The sequence below is a fragment of the Babylonia areolata genome, chromosome 6 (genome assembly GCF_041734735.1).
Source record: "Babylonia areolata isolate BAREFJ2019XMU chromosome 6, ASM4173473v1, whole genome shotgun sequence".
Lineage (NCBI taxonomy): Eukaryota > Metazoa > Mollusca > Gastropoda > Neogastropoda > Buccinidae > Babylonia > Babylonia areolata.
In genome coordinates, this window is record NC_134881.1 from 53,702,225 (window position 1) to 53,719,832 (window position 17,608).

Sequence of the window (17,608 nt, forward strand, 5' to 3'; positions counted from 1 at the left end):
GCACGCACTTGACACACTGAAAAAGAACCCATTGCGACAAAATTTGTCCTCTGGCAAAATTCTATAGAAGAAATCCATTCTGATAGTTAAACAAATATATATATATATGCATACACTCATGGTCTGATTAAATGCTTTTGGGTTATGTTGCTGTCAGACATACTGCCAAGCCAGTGTGGTGTTGTTCATATGGATTTTTGTCCAAACGCAGCAACGCCTCCATGAAAAACAAAAACTGAACTGATAACACTCACACAACACGAGCTGTGTTTTGGTTCTGTTCCTGATCTCTCGTAAAAAAGTTCTTTGTGGTGTTTTCTAGTTGTTTGAACTGGAGAGCCTGGTGGATGTGTCATGCTGCCGCCTGGTGAAGTACGACGAGTACCTGGACTCCCTGGAGCGCTCCTACGAGGGGGAGGAGACCCTGCCCATGTCCACCATCCTGGGAGGGGTCAAGGCCAACTACAACTTTGACCTGTTGCTGGAGACGCGCCGGCCTGACCAGGTGTTCCAGCCCTACAAGCCTGGGGGTGAGATCGGTGGTTTTTCAGGGGAGAACATGTGTGGGTGGAAAGTCAGGAACGTCAGCTCTCTCTCTCTCTCTCTCTCTCTCTCTAGATCCATGACACTTAAGACTTATCTCCTGACACAATTAATACTCATTTCAGCGAAATAGCTAGCAGAACAAAAGTATCTGATAAATCAACTAGTAACAACCTTGAAATTTTGCATGAGTTTTGCACATCATCAGACTTGAATATCCCCTTTATAGGAGTGCATGAAGTTTACAATGCTTTGGTTAATTTAAAACAAACAGGTATTTGTGGCGTAGATGCTATCGATAGCAAAATATTAAAAATACCTGCTCCAGTTATCACTGAATCCCTTACCTATATTTTCAATTTATTTATCGATAAAAACCAGTTTTCAAAAGCTTTTAAAGTTGCTAAAGTTATACCCCTTTATAAATCTGGTGATCCATCTGAGCCTTCTACAGATCAATATCTATTCTATCTGTTTTATTAAAGCCTTTAGAGAATCACATCAGACAGCATATTCTTAATCATTTCGATCGTTTTCATCTGTTTCATCCAGACTAGTCTGGCTTTAGGAAATACCATTCCTTTTTTTTTTTTTTTTTGCTGCCCCATCATCTGCGGCATTACAGTGGCATCCCACGCCGCTCATTTTTAGATTTCCCCGTACACGGCCACACCCGGGTTCGTCCGTCACAATTCCAGCGTTGGCAGTCCGCAGGGAATCATTGATGTTGGGTCGCCAGGAGGCCACACACCAGAGGAAACCCTGCACTGCTGCTGAGTCATTTTGGTGGTGTTCAGTGGTGCCTGTTCTGATTCATCGTACTTAGGACACCACCTTAAGCCCCCTACTAATGACAATAATGGCTTAGTCGCGGAGCCAGACTGAGGGAAATACCATTCTTGTCATACTGCTCTAACCAGCCCAGTGGATAAATGGCTCAGTAATATTAACAGAAATGAAATCACTGGCGCCTTTATTGTAGATTTCACCAAAGCATTTGACACGATTGACCACAGGCTCCTTCTTAGCTTTCTCAGAAGATGTGTATGTGTGCAGGTGTGTGTGTTTGTGTGTATGTAAGTGCGCTTATTTGTTCATGATGCACTTGATGTATGTATGTTTATGTATGTAAATTATTTTTTAATTACACAGTCTGCACTAGTTGGGTCACGGTAAGTATGTTATTTAAACGTAATTTTAGATAGAAAATTTCCTTATTGTGGGAGGTGTGATAGTTGATCTATATTCTTCTTCTTTTTCTTAGTATTATTATTATTGAAATGATAACAGCAGTGAGACAGTATCTGAAGGAAAATACCCGGGAGCTCTCCCTCATTTATTCGCTGATCAAAGTCAAATTTGACACATTGATCACTTGTGTTATCTTTGTTACTTTGCCTCTCCTCTCTCCTTTTCCCACAGTGAAAGGCTTCTGGACTGGCAGAAAAACAGTATGTGGCTCATCAGATGCTAACATTGTCCTACTTTGCACAGCAATACATGAATACTGATGTCAAAAACAAAACGAAAAAAAAATAGGTTAAAACGATGGAAGCTACCAATCTTTTTTCAGGCTGAGCACAAGATTTGACACTTTGGTCATGATATTGTTTTGATATCAGTCGTAGTGATACAAGAGTGATGATAATATTAAGATAATTGATAATAGTAATAGCCATACCTATTGCAAAAGATGCCCTACAGTGTCAACATTATTGCTTGATGGCATAGATATGCAGTTCTTAGGGATATTTTTGGCAGGATTTGTACTGCTATGGAAGTCTGGAAAAGTCTTGGAAATATGAGAGAACCATTTCCAGGACTGGAAAGGCCTAGGTAAAATATGATTTTCCCTCTAGGGTCTGGAAAAGTCTTGCGATTTGGATGATAAAACCCTAGACCAGTACCGTTCAACAAAGAACTGAATGTTTAAAAACAACAACAGAATCGAAACAAACAAACAAAAATGATGAAACTTAAAAGCATTGATAACAGGAGAGACGGGCGCAGTAGCCGAATGGTTAAAGCGTTGGACTTTCAATCTGGTGGTCCCGGGTTCGAATCACGGTGACGGCGCCTGGTGGATAAAGGGTGGAGATTTTTACAATCTCTCAGGTCAACATATGTGCAGACCTGCTAGTGCCTGAACCCCCTTCGTGTGTATACGCAAGCAGAAAATCAAATACGCACGTTAAAGATCCTGTAATCCATGTCAGCGTTCGGTGGGTTATGGAAACAAGAACATACCCAGCATGCACACCCCCGAAAGCGGAGTATGGCTGCCAACATGGCGGGGTAAAAACGGTCATACACGTAAAAGTCCACTCGCGTATATACGAGTGAACGTGGGAGTTGCAGCCCACGAACGCAGAAGAAGAAGAAGAAGATAACAGGATATCCGCCGATCTTTCATCAGCAATGGAGCAGACAGTGTTGTTGTTTCTTTTTTATTTGGTGTGGCTTTGTTTTGCTATGTAAATGGTCAGTCTGGTTTGGGAAAGGTCTGAAGAAAAAAAAGAAAAGAATTTTATTCAGTCACTTCTGTAGGAGCGCTGTTTTTGGTTTCATTGTCGGTATGTTCTCATTACACCTGTGTGTATGTGTGTGCATGTATATGTGTGTGCAGGAGTGACGGTGAAGGTGTTCTTGGTGGACATCCACACAGAGACCATCCGACCCCCTGTCAGCGTGCGGGCCACCCTGCTTCAGACTGTGGACGAGTTCAAAGCTTTGCTTTGTCAGGTGGTTCACCTTCGTTCCACCCATCTCTTCTGTAATGTGGCCTTGATGGGATACTTGAAATCTGTTGAATTATGGTGGTGTGTTTGCTTTTCAAGCAAAACAATGCTTTTGGGGGGAAAACTTTTCAAAATATATAATATGATATGATGATACGCGTCTTTTGTTTTGCAATTTTGGATGGGGTCTGTGTATAACCATTTCTTTGGTGAAAGTGCTAGGATTCCCCTTTTATTTGCAGTTGATAGGGTCCATGTGTAATATCTTTTCTTTTTTTTTTCTTTTGTGTGTGTGTGTGTGTGTGAAAGTACTGGGATTCCCTTTTTCTGTTGTAGGGTCTGTATGTATACCAGACTTTTTTTTTAATGAAATGACTAGAATTCCCCCTTTTCTTTACAATTTGTGGGGTCCATGTGTTCAGCCACTTTTTGGAAAAGATGCAGGTGGAAGTAAGATGACCTTTGGCAATGACCGTGTGTCAGTGTGAGGCAGTGACCATGTCTGTGTGTGTGTGAGGCAGTGACCATGTCTGTGAGGCAGTGACCATGTCTGTGTCTGTGTGAGGCAGTGACCATGTCTGTGTCTGTGTGAGGCAGTGACCATGTCTGTGAGGCAGTGACCATGTCTGTGTCTGTGTGAGGCAGTGACCATGTCAGTGTGAGGCAGTGACCATGTCTGTGTCTGTGTGAGGCAGTGACCATGTCTGTGTGAGGTAGTGACCATGTCTGTGTCTGTGTGAGGCAGTGACCATGTCTGTGTCTGTGTGAGGCAGTGACCATGTCTGTGTGAGGTAGTGACCATGTCTGTGTCTGTGTGAGGCAGTGACCATGTCTGTGTCAGTGTGAGGCAGTGATCGTGTCTGTGTCAGTGTGAGGCAGTGACCATGTCTGTCAGTGTGAGGCAGTGTGAACATGTCTGTGTGAGGCAGTGACCATGTCTGTGTGAGGCAGTGACCATGTCAGTGTGAGGCAGTGACCATGTCTGTGTCTGTGTGAGGCAGTGACCATGTCAGTGTGAGGCAGTGACCATGTCTGTGTGAGGCAGTGACCATGTCTGTGTGAGGCAGTGACCATGTCTGTGTCTGTGTGAGGCAGTGACCATGTCTGTGTGAGGTAGTGACCATGTCTGTGTCTGCGTGAGGCAGTGACCATGTCTGTGTCTGTGTGAGGCAGTGACCATGTCTGTGTCTGTGTGAGGCAGTGACCATGTCTGTGTCTGTGTGAGGCAGTGACCATGTCTGTGTCTGTGTGAGGCAGTGACCATGTCTGTGTGAGGTAGTGACCATGTCTGTGTCTGTGTGAGGCAGTGACCATGTCTGTGTCAGTGTGAGGCAGTGACCGTGTCTGTGTCTGTGTGAGGCAGTGACCATGTCTGTGTGAGGCAGTGACCATGTCTGTGTCTGTGTGAGGCAGTGACCATGTCTGTGTCTGTGTGGGCAATGACTGTGTCAGTGTGAGGCAGTGACCATGTCTGTGTGAGGCAGTGACCATGTCTGTGTGAGGCAGTGACCATGTCTGTGTGAGGCAGTGACCATGTCTGTCAGTGTGAGGCAGTGACCATGTCTGTGTCTGTGTGAAGCAGGGACCATGTCTGTGTCTGTGTGAGGCAGGGACCATGTCTGTGTCTGTGTGAGGCAGTGACCATGTCTGTGTGAGGCAGTGACCATGTCTGTGTCAGTGTGAGGCAGTGACCATGTCTGTGTCAGTGTGAGGCAGTGACCATGTCTGTGTCTGTGTGAGGCAGTGACCATGTCTGTGTCTGTGTGAGGCAGTGACCATGTCTGTGTGAGGCAGTGACCATGTCTGTGTCTGTGTGAGGCAGTGACCATGTCTGTGTGAGGTAGTGACCATGTCTGTGTCTGTGTGAGGCAGTGACCATGTCTGTGTCAGTGTGAGGCAGTGATCGTGTCTGTGTCAGTGTGAGGCAGTGACCATGTCTGTCAGTGTGAGGCAGTGTGAACATGTCTGTGTGAGGCAGTGACCATGTCTGTGTCTGTGTGGGCAATGACTGTGTCAGTGTGAGGCAGTGACCATGTCTGTGTGAGGCAGTGACCATGTCTGTCAGTGTGAGGCAGTGACCATGTCTGTGTCTGTGTGAGGCAGTGACCATGTCTGTCAGTGTGAGGCAGTGACCATGTCTGTGTCTGTGTGAAGCAGGGACCATGTCTGTGTCTGTGTGAGGCAGTGACCATGTCTGTGTCTGTGTGAGGCAGGGACCATGTCTGTGTCTGTGTGAGGCAGTGACCATGTCTGTGTGAGGCAGTGACCATGTCTGTGTCAGTGTGAGGCAGTGACCATGTCTGTGTCTGTGTGAGGCAGTGACCATGTCTGTGTCTGTGTGAGGCAGTGACCATGTCTGTGTGAGGCAGTGACCATGTCTGTGTCAGTGTGAGGCAGTGACCATGTCTGTGTCTGTGTGAAGCAGTGAACATGTCTGTGTCTGTGTGAGGCAGTGACCATGTCTGTGTCTGTGTGAAGCAGTGAACATGTCTGTGTCTGTGTGCAGGTGTTGGGATTGCCAGTGGCCTCCATGCGGCTGGTATTGGAACGCTTCCACAATGACCTTCGTCTGCTGGTCCAGCCTGCCAAGACCTTGAAGGCAGAGGGCTTCTTCAAGAGCAACAAGGTCGGCCCTGTTCTTCGTCTCTTCTCTGATCTGTCTGTTTGCTGGTTGAGTTATTTGCATTCATTTATTTTTTTTACTTCTTGGTAGATTAAAAGAAAACTTTAAAAAAAATTTTTTTTTTCTTATTCATTGGAAACAAAAGTTTTGTGGATAATGAAATTTCATTATTTTATGTTTTGAGACTGTTCAGGAAAATGCACTCACATGTGTAATGCGAATGTGTGTGCCTGCATGGCCATGTAAATTCCAGTTGATGCGAGTGTAGGATGCAGTGAGCTTAACTTTTTTGTTTTTCGTTACGGCAAGTTTTGAGTTTTCACATTTGCTTGAACAAGATTAAATTGGCCTGCCATAAGGTTCATAATTATCCTGCACAAGTCTATAGAATTGTACAGTATTACATAGTTATCATTTATTGCCAGGTTAACTGATGTTGCGCTTACATAAGAACTGCAACAAATTGTGGTTCTGTTATTATACAGTATGTTGAAAAGAGAAGCCTGGAATTGCATAATAATTGGTATGTATTTCTAAAAGGGGGGAGGGAGGGACAAGCTTGTCATAGAACAGTTTGGTGATGTGGTGTAAGTGTGGTGAACAGGACTGTAGGAGTGAACCTTAGATATAAAGGCCGCACAGAAGTCTCCACACTCTGGGTCAGTGTTCACAGCACCACCTACAAACAAGCACACCTGGAAACCAGAAAAAGCATGCACCCTCCCCCCTCCCAACCCCTCCACAGACACACACAGACACACACAAGCGTACGTACAAACAGGCACAGAGCACATGAACTTGGCTGTCACTGGAAGCATAATGTTTTACTGCTTCTATAAAGGCTGTGAGAGAAGATGTTCTTGTGAGGAACATGTTGTTCCTGTTGAGGACATGAGTGCTGTGTGTGTGTTCAGGTGTACGTGGAGTGTTCGGGTGATGCTGAAGATCTCACAGTGCCCTACAACCAGAGCCGTCTGTATCGCCTTTTGGACCGTCATCAGAACACCATTCGTATCCATGTCAATATTCCCACACCAGGTAACTCATGTGGCATCCAGTAGTCCCATATATAGATATATATATCCGCCTATGTTTGCTGTGCTGTGCCGTTTTGTTCTCTTCCTTCTTATCCTCTGATGCTGTCTGGTCAGATTTTTGCGTTAACTCCATTAAGTGTTTTTAGATAGAATGCAAGATCAGGAATGAAGTTTTCAAAGCCCTGGACCACTGAATGTGGTGGTAAAGATTTCTTAAAACAGGTATACATTGTTTACATTTTAGTTTGTTGTCTTAGCAGAATAGTTTAATGATTGTCCCATGCAGAGGCCTTGATAAAAAACAGTGTTAGAGATTCTGATTTGTGTGTGTTGGTGAAATATACACTTAATGTGCAGGATAGGATTGAACTCAAGATCTTGGGTCTGATCACTCAAACCAGCCGTTGATCACAGTTGCTTGAGGAGACGAATCAGTTAGGCATTGGACTTCTGATCCGGTGTTCACCAGTCTTCAGGGTTCAAGGCCCTGTTTCAGTATGGTGTTGCATCCTATGGAAAGACATTGCACTCAGATTCCGCGCACATGTGAATGGGTACCTGACTTTGGTTTGGGAAGTTTGAAATGGCGGAAGGAGGGAACTGGGCTCTGCCTTCCTGTGCAGAGATCTAGACAAGGTGGATGTAAATTCACAAGCCCCAATGACCCGAAAAGGCTGTGGGGACCTTTTAACTCATTCTGCCCCACAGCTGCATGCCTGCTTCAACCCTTCTGGACCAGCACTACGTGAGACCACTGCAGAAAAAAGAGGGTGGTTCACTGAAATGACAAAAATCGATGGAGAATTCTTGATTTAATCGTTCGAACAAAGCTTTGTTTTCATGTCGAACAAAGCTTTTATATTCATGCTTCCAGAATCCGTAAACAGTTCAGTTTCGAATGCCAGCTGTACCAAGCAAGAATGAAAGAAATTAGAATAGTGTGTTGATAAGAGAATACTAATACCTGGTCCAAAGGAGAAGTAGTCATGGTACAAGTTAACTGGAGTTAGCCTGGAGCTGTTGATGATTTCTATTGCAGAGTCTGTGTCCCAGTACCTGCAGTCACTGCAGCAGAGCCGGCAGCGGTACTACACATCCCGGGGGAACGGCGGCTGTGGGGACTCCAGAGACATCAACCCCGCCCTGAGCTCTGTGCGCGAGCGTCGCAGCTCGCTAGGGGGCGTGCCGGGGGGCGACTACAGCGGAGAGATGGACTACGGGGACGGGGGAGCCCTTCGGGGAGGGGACGTGGAGGCTCGCCTGGCCTCGTTAGGGCTGGAGGTGGGGGGGCTGAGCGTGCACACGTCACACAGTGACCCCTCCATCTACCACAGCTGTCGCACGGCGCTGGGCTCGGCGGACTTTGGGGTGGTTGGCGGGCCCCCAAGCGACAACGACAACAACTCCAACTCGTCGCTGCACTGCTCGCCGTCAGGGTCGGAGGGGCGCAGCAACAGCCCCGTGGGGCCCAGCTCCTCCAGCCAGGACACCTCCACCAGTGCCGAGTTCTCCCTGTCTGCCAACTTCCCCTCCCCCCACGACCCCCCGTTCTCCTCCCCGGAGGAGCTGGACAACGACTGCGGAGTCTTTCATCAGAGCGCTACAAATGGGGAAGGGGGTCAGCAGTTTGGTGGTGGTGGTGGTGCTGAGGGTGGCGGGCAGGACTTGAAACTGTTCCCCTCCTCCTCGGGGCAGGAGGTGGAGGTGAACTTGAGGAGGAACTTGGTGTTGGACAGTGACATTGGTGATGGCAATGTGGAGGGTGCAACCCCACAGACGGCAGCGTCACCGGCTGACCCTGCCTCCGCAGCCGCTGCCCCGTCATCCTCTTGCAGCGCTGCTCCGGTTCCGGTGGAGGAGGAGGAGGAGTTGTGGGGGGAGCCGGAAGTCGCCAAAGGCCACCCACCCCCGCCCCCACCACCCCCTCCACCTCCACCCCCTCCACCGCCCCAGTCGCTTGGTAAGCTGAGCAAGCCAGTGGTGGCGATGGGGCCCGGGGGTGGGCAGGGGGTTGCGGGGGCGGCAGCAGCGGCCAGTGGAGGGGAGAGTAGCTTTGAGTCGAGCTCCGGGGTCGGGCAGAGCGGCTGGGAGGCTGACGAGGAGTCGTGTCATCGCTACTTCTTTGCCATGCCCATGTCTGTGTCGGAACCTGGTGTTCGTAGTAAGTGGATTGATCTCTTTTTTTATTGTTGGTTTTTTTGGGGGGTTTGCCTGATTTCCATGTTGCTCTTGGTGTGGGGTTTTTTTTTGTTTGTTTGTTTCTTTCTTTGTTTCTTTGGTAGAAGAGGCTGAATGTGGAAAAGAAATGTAGGAAGAGAGTGGAGATTGAGTGATAAAGTAGTCACTCTTTTAGACTGAAAAGACAGTGAATACCATGAGAAGAGTTAGGCAAAGCACTGTTACTTCAGAGACCACAATGTCAAATTGAAACAAGAGTGGAGATAGATTGATAAGCTTATCGTTATTTTAGGTTGTGACAGAGTATTTGATATTGTAAGAAGAGTAAGGCAAAGCAGTCTGTTGAGTTACAGACCACGATATTGAATTGTTTTTCACCGCCAAGTTTTGATGTGAAAAACGCTCCCCAGTGCCAAATAATTTAGACTCGACACTTTCAGTCACCTTCAGTTTGTGATACAGTAGACTTGTTCACTGAAAACTTGGTCAGGGGTGCGATGGTTTGTCATTGTTCTATTGTGCTAGAAAATTGACTGCAGCTGTCAAGCTTGTTACAGTGTGAAAAACGGTCTTTAACAGGACCCCTTCATGTTGACTTAAGTCACCTTTGCCTGTGCATTGTCTAGTCAACTAAAGTTGCTTATGGTGGTGAAAGTTAAAAGTCTTTTTCAGACTTAATCGTCCAGACTGTATATTGCCTTGCTTGGTGGCAAGGATTACTTCGATTACATTTTGCGTATGGCATATTCTGCAGAATAAAATTGGTTTGAATAATAAAACCAAATGCATGTGTACTCTCAGGGTAGAATGCTTTGAGAATAAAATGTAAACTGTTCTTACCAGTCATTATTCTGGTGCTGTATATGTAATACATTGATGCATTGGTGTGCGGTTGTGTCTGTAGCTGTCAGCTTGAAACTGTGCTGTTGCTTGAATAGGGATGGGGTTAACATTAAGTGATTATGATAAAAGCAGGTCCATGAACAGCTGAAAACTCGTGCAGAAACTGGTCACTGTTGCGTCAAAAAGATGCTCACAATACCTCGTCTCTCACTCTTAAAACACACCTGCAGAAAAGTCCGCCTGTTAATAAATGCCTCAAAACTTGATCACATTAAAACAAGTCTGCAAATGTTGCTTTCACATTTGTAGTTGTACTATGTGTATGCGTACATTTGTGTAAGCTGAAGACAGTGATTCTGATTTGTATTTTTAACTACCTCAGTGGAAAATGATGAGATGAAAGTGTGCTTCTGTGCTTTGTGAAATTAATCATGAAAACATTGTTCTTTTCAGTTTATCAACATCTGTTTGTATCTGTATGCACATGTTTATACTGTGTGTGTGCCTGTGTATGTGCACAACTGAAGATTGGATTCGTCATTCTGATTGTAGGTTAAGTTGCCTCTGTGGAAAATAATAATATGAAAATATGCTTGCATGCTTTGTAAACTAATCTCAAAAATATATTTTGTTTAAATTCAAACAGGTTTATCAGTGTTTGTGGACAAGAGAATTACCCTAGGTGCTTTCAAGAAAGAGCTGGAACAGCTTATTGGAACATCCTCAGAAAACTTCAAGGTAAGGTCTTGTCATTTTTATTCCAAGTCCAGACAAGGTACAGTGCTTTAAGAATAATACTGTGTGTGAAATTTTCTTGTGATGGAAATGAATAAATTGTTTGATCTTTGTACCATGATAGGAAAGTTATAAAGATAGGATCCTGTTTGAGTGGAGTACTCTTAACTGATGTTTTTTTTGTTTTTTTTTCAAGATAAACACATGTATTTGTTGGTATTTATACCAAAAAGAGTGAGGTGCCAAATAGTGGTATACAGCTGGTTCTCTGACATAGCCTCTTGGTAGTTCACTGACATAGCCTCTTGGTAGTTCTCTGACATAGCCTCTTGGTAGTTCACTGACATAGCCTCTTGGTAGGCCAAATGGGGTTGGGGGAAGGGGCGTGAGGGAAGGGATAGGCTTTCAGTCAGTATTTGATACAGTTTTGTCTGTGCATCCAGTCTCTTGATTCTGATTTTTTTTTTTTTGTCCAGAATATGAACTGTGTGAAACCGATGAAAAGCAGAACTCAGAATGGCAGATTGTTTGACAGTTGAATTCGGTGTGTGTCTGCTGGGCATGTGTTGTGTTTAGCATTTTCAAAGTGAATGTTAGAACTTATAAGATGAGTCAACTATTTATCTTTAAGATGTGGAGACAGCATGTTCTGAAATATGAAAGAATGGCAGTGATAGTTAGATGACCCAAACGCGGCATTGTCCCTCACTTGGTTTGGCTCATTGTCAGTCAGTCAAACACCACACCCCACTTATGCACAAGAAGAGGAGCCATCTTTTGCATTTAAGAAAAAAAAATTTTTTTGTTTGTTTGTTGTTTTTTTCCAAATTAAACTTAACTGTTTCTCAACAGGAAGCAAACCATTCATTTGTTTGTTTATTTTTGTGCTTTTTCTCTTTCACTTCATGGTTTGAATTGGCTGAGAAGAGACAGCTGTGGAGAGATGTAATAGACAACTGTGGAGAAATGTAATAGACAACTGTAGAGAAATGTAATAGACAACTGTGAAGAGATGAATTCCATAAAGGTTTAGGATAACTGTAACAGATTGTGCAGGAGATTATTATTTTGTTGTTGTTGTTGTTGTTATGTGATGCCTAATTTGGTTTTGCAGGTTTACCGAGTGTACTCAAACAACCAGGAGTTTGAGAGCGTTCGTCTGTCTGACACCCTGTCTTTCCTTGAAGATGGCAAGGTATATATCTATATATATACACAATAACTATGGCTGTAACAACAACAACAACAAACACACACACACACACGCACACACACACACACACACACACATACACATACATACATATACGTTTCACAGAATTATGTAGAGCTTTACATGCTGGTGGGAAAAAAAAGCTCAGACTGAATTTTCACAGATAGACTGGCTTTAATTTGTGGTGTTGATTTGAAAAGCTTGCTTCTCTGTTTTGAGACGGAAGCAGGATGACTATGATCGGGTGATCTCTTTTGATAGCAATGATGAGCAAAGAATGGGGTGGTGTCAAGCCTGAAAACAAAGTGTGGACAGCTTAGCTTGTGGTGTTCACAGAAATGGTTCATAGCAAATCTGCATGGATTAAAAAGAATATCTTGACCACGGTAATCACATGGAAAAATCTTTTTCCCAGTATTTGAAAAAAAATTTTTTTATGTAGCATTGAACCAAGTTCGAACCAAGTTCAAACGGGTTTTAAAAGTTAATAATAACTAGTATTTATACTGGTTTTAAAAGTTAATAAGAACTAGTAATCATACTGGTTTCAAAACGGTTTAAGAACCAGTAATCGTACCGGTTTTAAAAGTTTTTAAGAACTAGTAATCGTACTGATATTAAAAGTTTTTGAGAATCAGTGACCATACTGTTCTAATTTTCAAGAACTAGTAATCATACTGGTTTTAAAAGTGTTTAAGAATTAGTAATCATAACTGTATTAAAAGTTTTAAGATTTAGGAATCACACTTCCTTTATTTTGTTTTGATATAACTAACTTAAATTTACTTATTAAAAAAACAACAACAAAAACCAGCGTTGTTTTTTTTGTTGTTTTTTTTTTAGTAAATTTGGCAAATTGGGTAATTGGAATGTACTGTTGGGAATTTGGCAAATTGGGTAAATAGAGTATACTGTTGGGAATTTAGCAGTTTGGATAGATAGAGTATACTGTGGGAAATTTGGCAGTCTGGATGAATAGAAGGTGCTGTGGAAGCTTGTGCTGTGTTAAATATTGTTATTATATGTTCATTTAATTTGTTGATTGAATGATGAAACTGTGGTACGTTGGATGAAATGCCCTTCTTTGTCTGTCACCTGTTCATCGGCCAACGTGTCAAGTTCTCAGTTGGAGATACTAAAGTATCATTGTATCTCGTTTCCCCTCCCACAGCTGATCATTGGCCAACGTGTCAACAAGTTCCTGGTTGGAGATGATAAAGTATTCAGAGATGCCAACTGTTATGATTTCATCGTTTTTTGGTGGTTGTTTTTTTTTTTACAATTGATGGCAGTTTGTTCCGACATTATGCCTACATCAAAATTGTTCCGACGAGTACATTTGTTGCTACATAGCATGGTCGCATGCTTTCCAGTTGTAACATTACCCAGACACTCTAGACCTATTGATCATGAGGCCAGGGCAGTCACTACTAACCTTGGTTTCACCTGATGATGGTCAGCTGATTGCGTGTGTGTTTACATTGGAACAGCTTTGAGTGGACCAATCAGCTTAATCGTTTGGCGGAACAAGACAGAATGTGAAGGTGAAGATGGTTGGGGTAAAGTATTGTATCTCGTTCATCTCCCCCCACAGCTGAACATGAAGATGGTTAGGATAAAGTATTGTATCTGGTTTCTCCCCCCCACCCAACACCCCCCTCTCCCTTACCCCCCCCTCCCCAACCCCCACAGCTGAACGTGAAGATGGTTGTGATGAAATGTTAAATCTGGTTCCCCCCTCCTCGCCCGTATTACCATATCTGGTTTCCCCCCCGCCCTCCCCCCCGACAGCTGAACGTGAAGATGGGTCGGGCACTGCGTCCCGGGGAGCACCGTGTCAAGGTGTACCAGCTGGAGGTGAACGATGCGGAGCCCTGCAAGTTCCTGCTGGAGACCATCTTCGCCAAGGGCATGACGGTGCTGGAGTCCAAGGAGCTTATCCTGCCCGACATCAAGGACAAGTGCGGCTTGGATGTCCCCCTTGACAGGTGAGGGGGCTTTGGAGGGGGTGGGAGGTCGGGCGGGGGAGGGGGGGGGGTGGAAGAAAGGTGGGTAGAGGGGATGTCCTTGAGGTGGTGGTGTGTTGGTGGTGGTTTGGTTGGTCATGAATTTGACAACTACTCGCAAGAGTGGTTTTGTGATTGTGTTGCTGTTGTGGAGTTTTGTGTATATATATATATGTGTGTGTACTTCTCCCCGGGCAGATTGGGGGAGGATGGGGGGTGTCCTTGTGGTGGTGGTGTGTTGTTGGGTTGATTAACGACTACTTCAAAGAGTGGATTTTGTGATTGTGTTGCTGGTTTGGGGAGTTGTGTGTGTGTGTGTTGGGGGGGTGGGGGGGGGGCACTTCCCACTTGACAGATGGGGAGATATTGGGGGGTGTTGTGGTGGTGGTGATAGTGTGTTGCTACTTTGTGGTGTTTGGGGTAGATGTAAGGGAGGGGAGGGATAGGAAGGGTGTGTGGGGTGGGTTGGGGGGTTGAGGTATGGGTGTTTGGGTAGGTGGAGTGTGTGATGGAGGGGGAGGAGCTAGGGTGTGGGTGGTTGGGTAGGTGGGGTGTGTGATGGAGGGGGAGGAGCTAGGGTGTGGGTGTTCGGGTAGGTGGGGTGTGTGATGGAGGGGGAGGAGCTAGGGTGTGGGTGTTTGGGTAGGTGGGGTGTGTGATGGAGGGGGAGGAGCTAGGGTGTGGGTGGTTGGGTAGGTGGAGTGTGTGATGGAGGGGGAGGAGCTAGGGTGTGGGTGGTTGGGTAGATGGGGTGTGTGATGGAGGGGGAGGAGCTAGGGTGTGGGTGGTTGGGTAGGTGGGGTGTGTGATGGAGGGGGAGGAGCTAGGGTGTGGGTGGTTGGGTAGGTGGGGTGTGTGATGGAGGGGGAGGAGCTAGGGTGTGGGTGGTTGGGTAGGTGGGGTGTGTGATGGAGGTGGAGGAGCTAGGGTGTGGGTGGTTGGGTAGGTGGGGTGTGTGACAGAGGGGGGTAGCTGAGGTGTGGGTGGATATGCAGGTGGGGTGTGTGATGGAGGAGGGTAGCTGGGGTGTGGGTGGATATGCAGGTGGGGTGTGTGTGGGTGGGGCTAGATTGGATGTGTGTTGATGGTGGGAGTGGGTAGGTGGGTGGATGGGTCAGGTGAGAGGGATATGTGAGGGTGGGTAGGATGTGTTGGGGTCAGTGGGGTGTGTGTTGTGTGTAGGCTGGGGGGTGAGTGTGGTGTGTTGGTGAGTGGGGTGTGTGTCTGTGGATGGATGTGGGGGTGGGGGGTGGTGAGAGGGGTGTGTGTGGACATCCTTTAGGCAGGTGAGTGGAGAAGCACACTTTGTGTTACACTGCAGCAGCTGTTTGTGGAGTGTGTGTGTGCGAGTAAGTGTGTGTTTCGTAGTGATAGTCTTCAGTGTTGCATCTTTCCACTCAAGGTGATTTTAGACAGGGTTAAAAAAAAGTGGGGAGTGGGGGGAGCAGAGAAAAGGAAAGCTGTGACTCTGTGTGTGTGTGTGTGTGTGTGTGTGTGTGTGTGTGTGTGTGTGTGTGTGCATGCATGCGTGTGTGGAAATAGTTTACAGAATCAAAGAAGAAACATGGAACGAGAGTAAGATATTCAACAACAAAAATAAAACAGAAAAATGGTGTTTGTGTGCATGAATGTTACTGGTTACAGTGGGGTAGATTTCTGACTGCTGTAAATAGCAATGATGATGGTTATGACAATGATAACAATAGTGATGCGATGTCATCATTGTCTTGAAATAACTTAACTTTTTTCATTGTAAGAAAGGGGAGAACAATGTGTGTGTCCGGCATGATTTTGCATGTGCTTAGCAGTTGTATACAGTGTGTGTGTGTGTGTGTGTGTGTGTGTGCACATGTGTGTGTGCAAATGCTTATGTCTGTATTTGGCATGTATTGTATTACTCTTTGTCACAACAGATTTCTCTGTGTGAAATTTGGGTTGCTCGCCCATGGAATTGTGTGTCGTTACAATGCAGTGCCACATGAAATAAGTGTATGCTACACACAGGACCTGGGTTTATTGTCTCATCAGAATGATTAGCGTCCAGCCCACCACTCGGGGTCTAGTGAGGGGGAGGAAATAATGCATGGTCAGATTCTCTCGCTTCAAGGGCGGACACATTATGGCTTGGCCCTCACTAGACCATTCATGGCTTGTGTGTGTGCGAATGTCTGGATATTGACAAGTCTCTTGTGTTCATACCTGTTTTGCATTTTTCAGGTGCCGACTGAGGAAGAAGTCGTGGAAGAACCCCGGCACAGTGTACATCAACAGCCAGGTGTACGAAGACGAGATTGCTATCTTCCCCAACTGGGAAGTGTTCCTGGAGATCCTTGACAGTAAGCCCCAGTAGTCCTGTGTCATCATCTGTGGTGCCCGTCATTGTTTGCACTTTTTGTTGTCGTATTGTCAGTATTTGTACTTTTCATCATCTGGTAAGAGCTAGTTGTCCGTTTCAGTGCTTTTTATCATCTGATGAAAGCTAGTTGTTATCAGTTACAGTCATTTTTCGTCATCTGGTAAAAGCTAGTAGTCAATTTCACTCAAGGTCTGACAAGCATGTTGGGTTATGCTGCTGTCAGGTGTATGCCTAGCAGATGTGGTGAAGCGTATATGTGGATTTGTCTGAACGCAGTGATGCCTCGTTGAGAAACTGAAATTGAAACTGTCAGTTTCAGTACTTTTTCATCATCTGATAAAAGCTAGTTAGTGTATGTTACAGTACTTGTTTTCATCATCTGATGAAAGGTGGTTATTGTCAGTTACAGTGGCTGGTTGGTTTGCTCTGATTTCTTCATTTGTCTATGTTCTGTTCAGTGTGAGAGAGAGAGAGAGGAAGAAAAGGACATGTATATATCAGTTATATTTAACTGTTTCTTTAGAAGCAGAAGCCAGTTTCCATGTAGAAGAGTAATTGATGTGATTCTAAGATGTTTTCTTTTTTGTCTGTTTTCTGATAATATATTACAAAAAGATTTATATCCTGTTCCACTCTTAAGCTGACTTGAATGTTCTACATTTCAAAAGCACACCAATTTGTAAAGAAAAACTAGCTTTTTCCTCACGAAGGCATTTATAATTTAGTTAACTATGCTTTTTTTTTCGTTATAGTTTGTAACATTTGCTTTTTGAGGAGTTTGCATTTTACTTTTCTGCACTGCCTGATTTGCTGTCAACTGTGACCATACAGATTCTTGACACCTTGATTGCTAAACCCTGATGGGTAGAAATGTCCGTCATGTGTACTTTTAAGTAGTGTAATTGTTTCTGTAACAGAACAAAAGTAATGCAATATGAAAAGAAAGGAGTCCAGATTTGTAAAGAATGGTGACCCTTTCCTGACTTGTGACGTCAGTTTTTATCAGTCAGATGACAGCCTTGATTGACTCACAGACTTATCAGCAGCAGTCAGAGGGTTGATATCAGTGAAATGCGCTTTTAATGACACTACCATGACCCACTGGTGCAGTCTTTGGCAAGGGTCTGATTCCAGTCCTGTGCAACTACTCCGCCCAAACTGAGAAATTGAAAGGAACTGCAGATAGCAGTACCCCTCCTTAGTGTTCTACCTCCCTTCTGTTGCTTTTAGCCCATTTGTGCCTGAAGGCGATGATCAGCATTGATGCAGTGTGCTGGTCACAGATTTGGCACAGACAGAAACTGTGTGAACAGAGCTACTGTTGTGGACTGTGTGG

General features: G+C 45.0%; 1 protein-coding gene across 2 annotated transcripts in view; it reads left to right on the forward strand.

The window, feature by feature from the left end:
* The window catches only part of LOC143283147 (ubiquitin carboxyl-terminal hydrolase 47-like), a 66,159-nt gene that overhangs the window by 30,681 nt on the left and 17,870 nt on the right, over positions 1-17,608 (forward strand). For both annotated transcript variants that reach the window (XR_013055358.1, XM_076589291.1), the window contains exons 20-28: positions 323-530; positions 3,170-3,285; positions 5,788-5,907; positions 6,819-6,942; positions 7,981-9,102; positions 10,609-10,700; positions 11,812-11,892; positions 13,702-13,898; positions 16,134-16,252. Coding sequence is in view for 1 of the 2 variants with exons in the window: in XM_076589291.1 (XP_076445406.1) it covers positions 323-530; positions 3,170-3,285; positions 5,788-5,907; positions 6,819-6,942; positions 7,981-9,102; positions 10,609-10,700; positions 11,812-11,892; positions 13,702-13,898; positions 16,134-16,252 (2,179 nt within the window). In the remaining variant the exon portion in view is untranslated. The remainder of the gene's footprint in view (positions 1-322; positions 531-3,169; positions 3,286-5,787; positions 5,908-6,818; positions 6,943-7,980; positions 9,103-10,608; positions 10,701-11,811; positions 11,893-13,701; positions 13,899-16,133; positions 16,253-17,608) is intronic.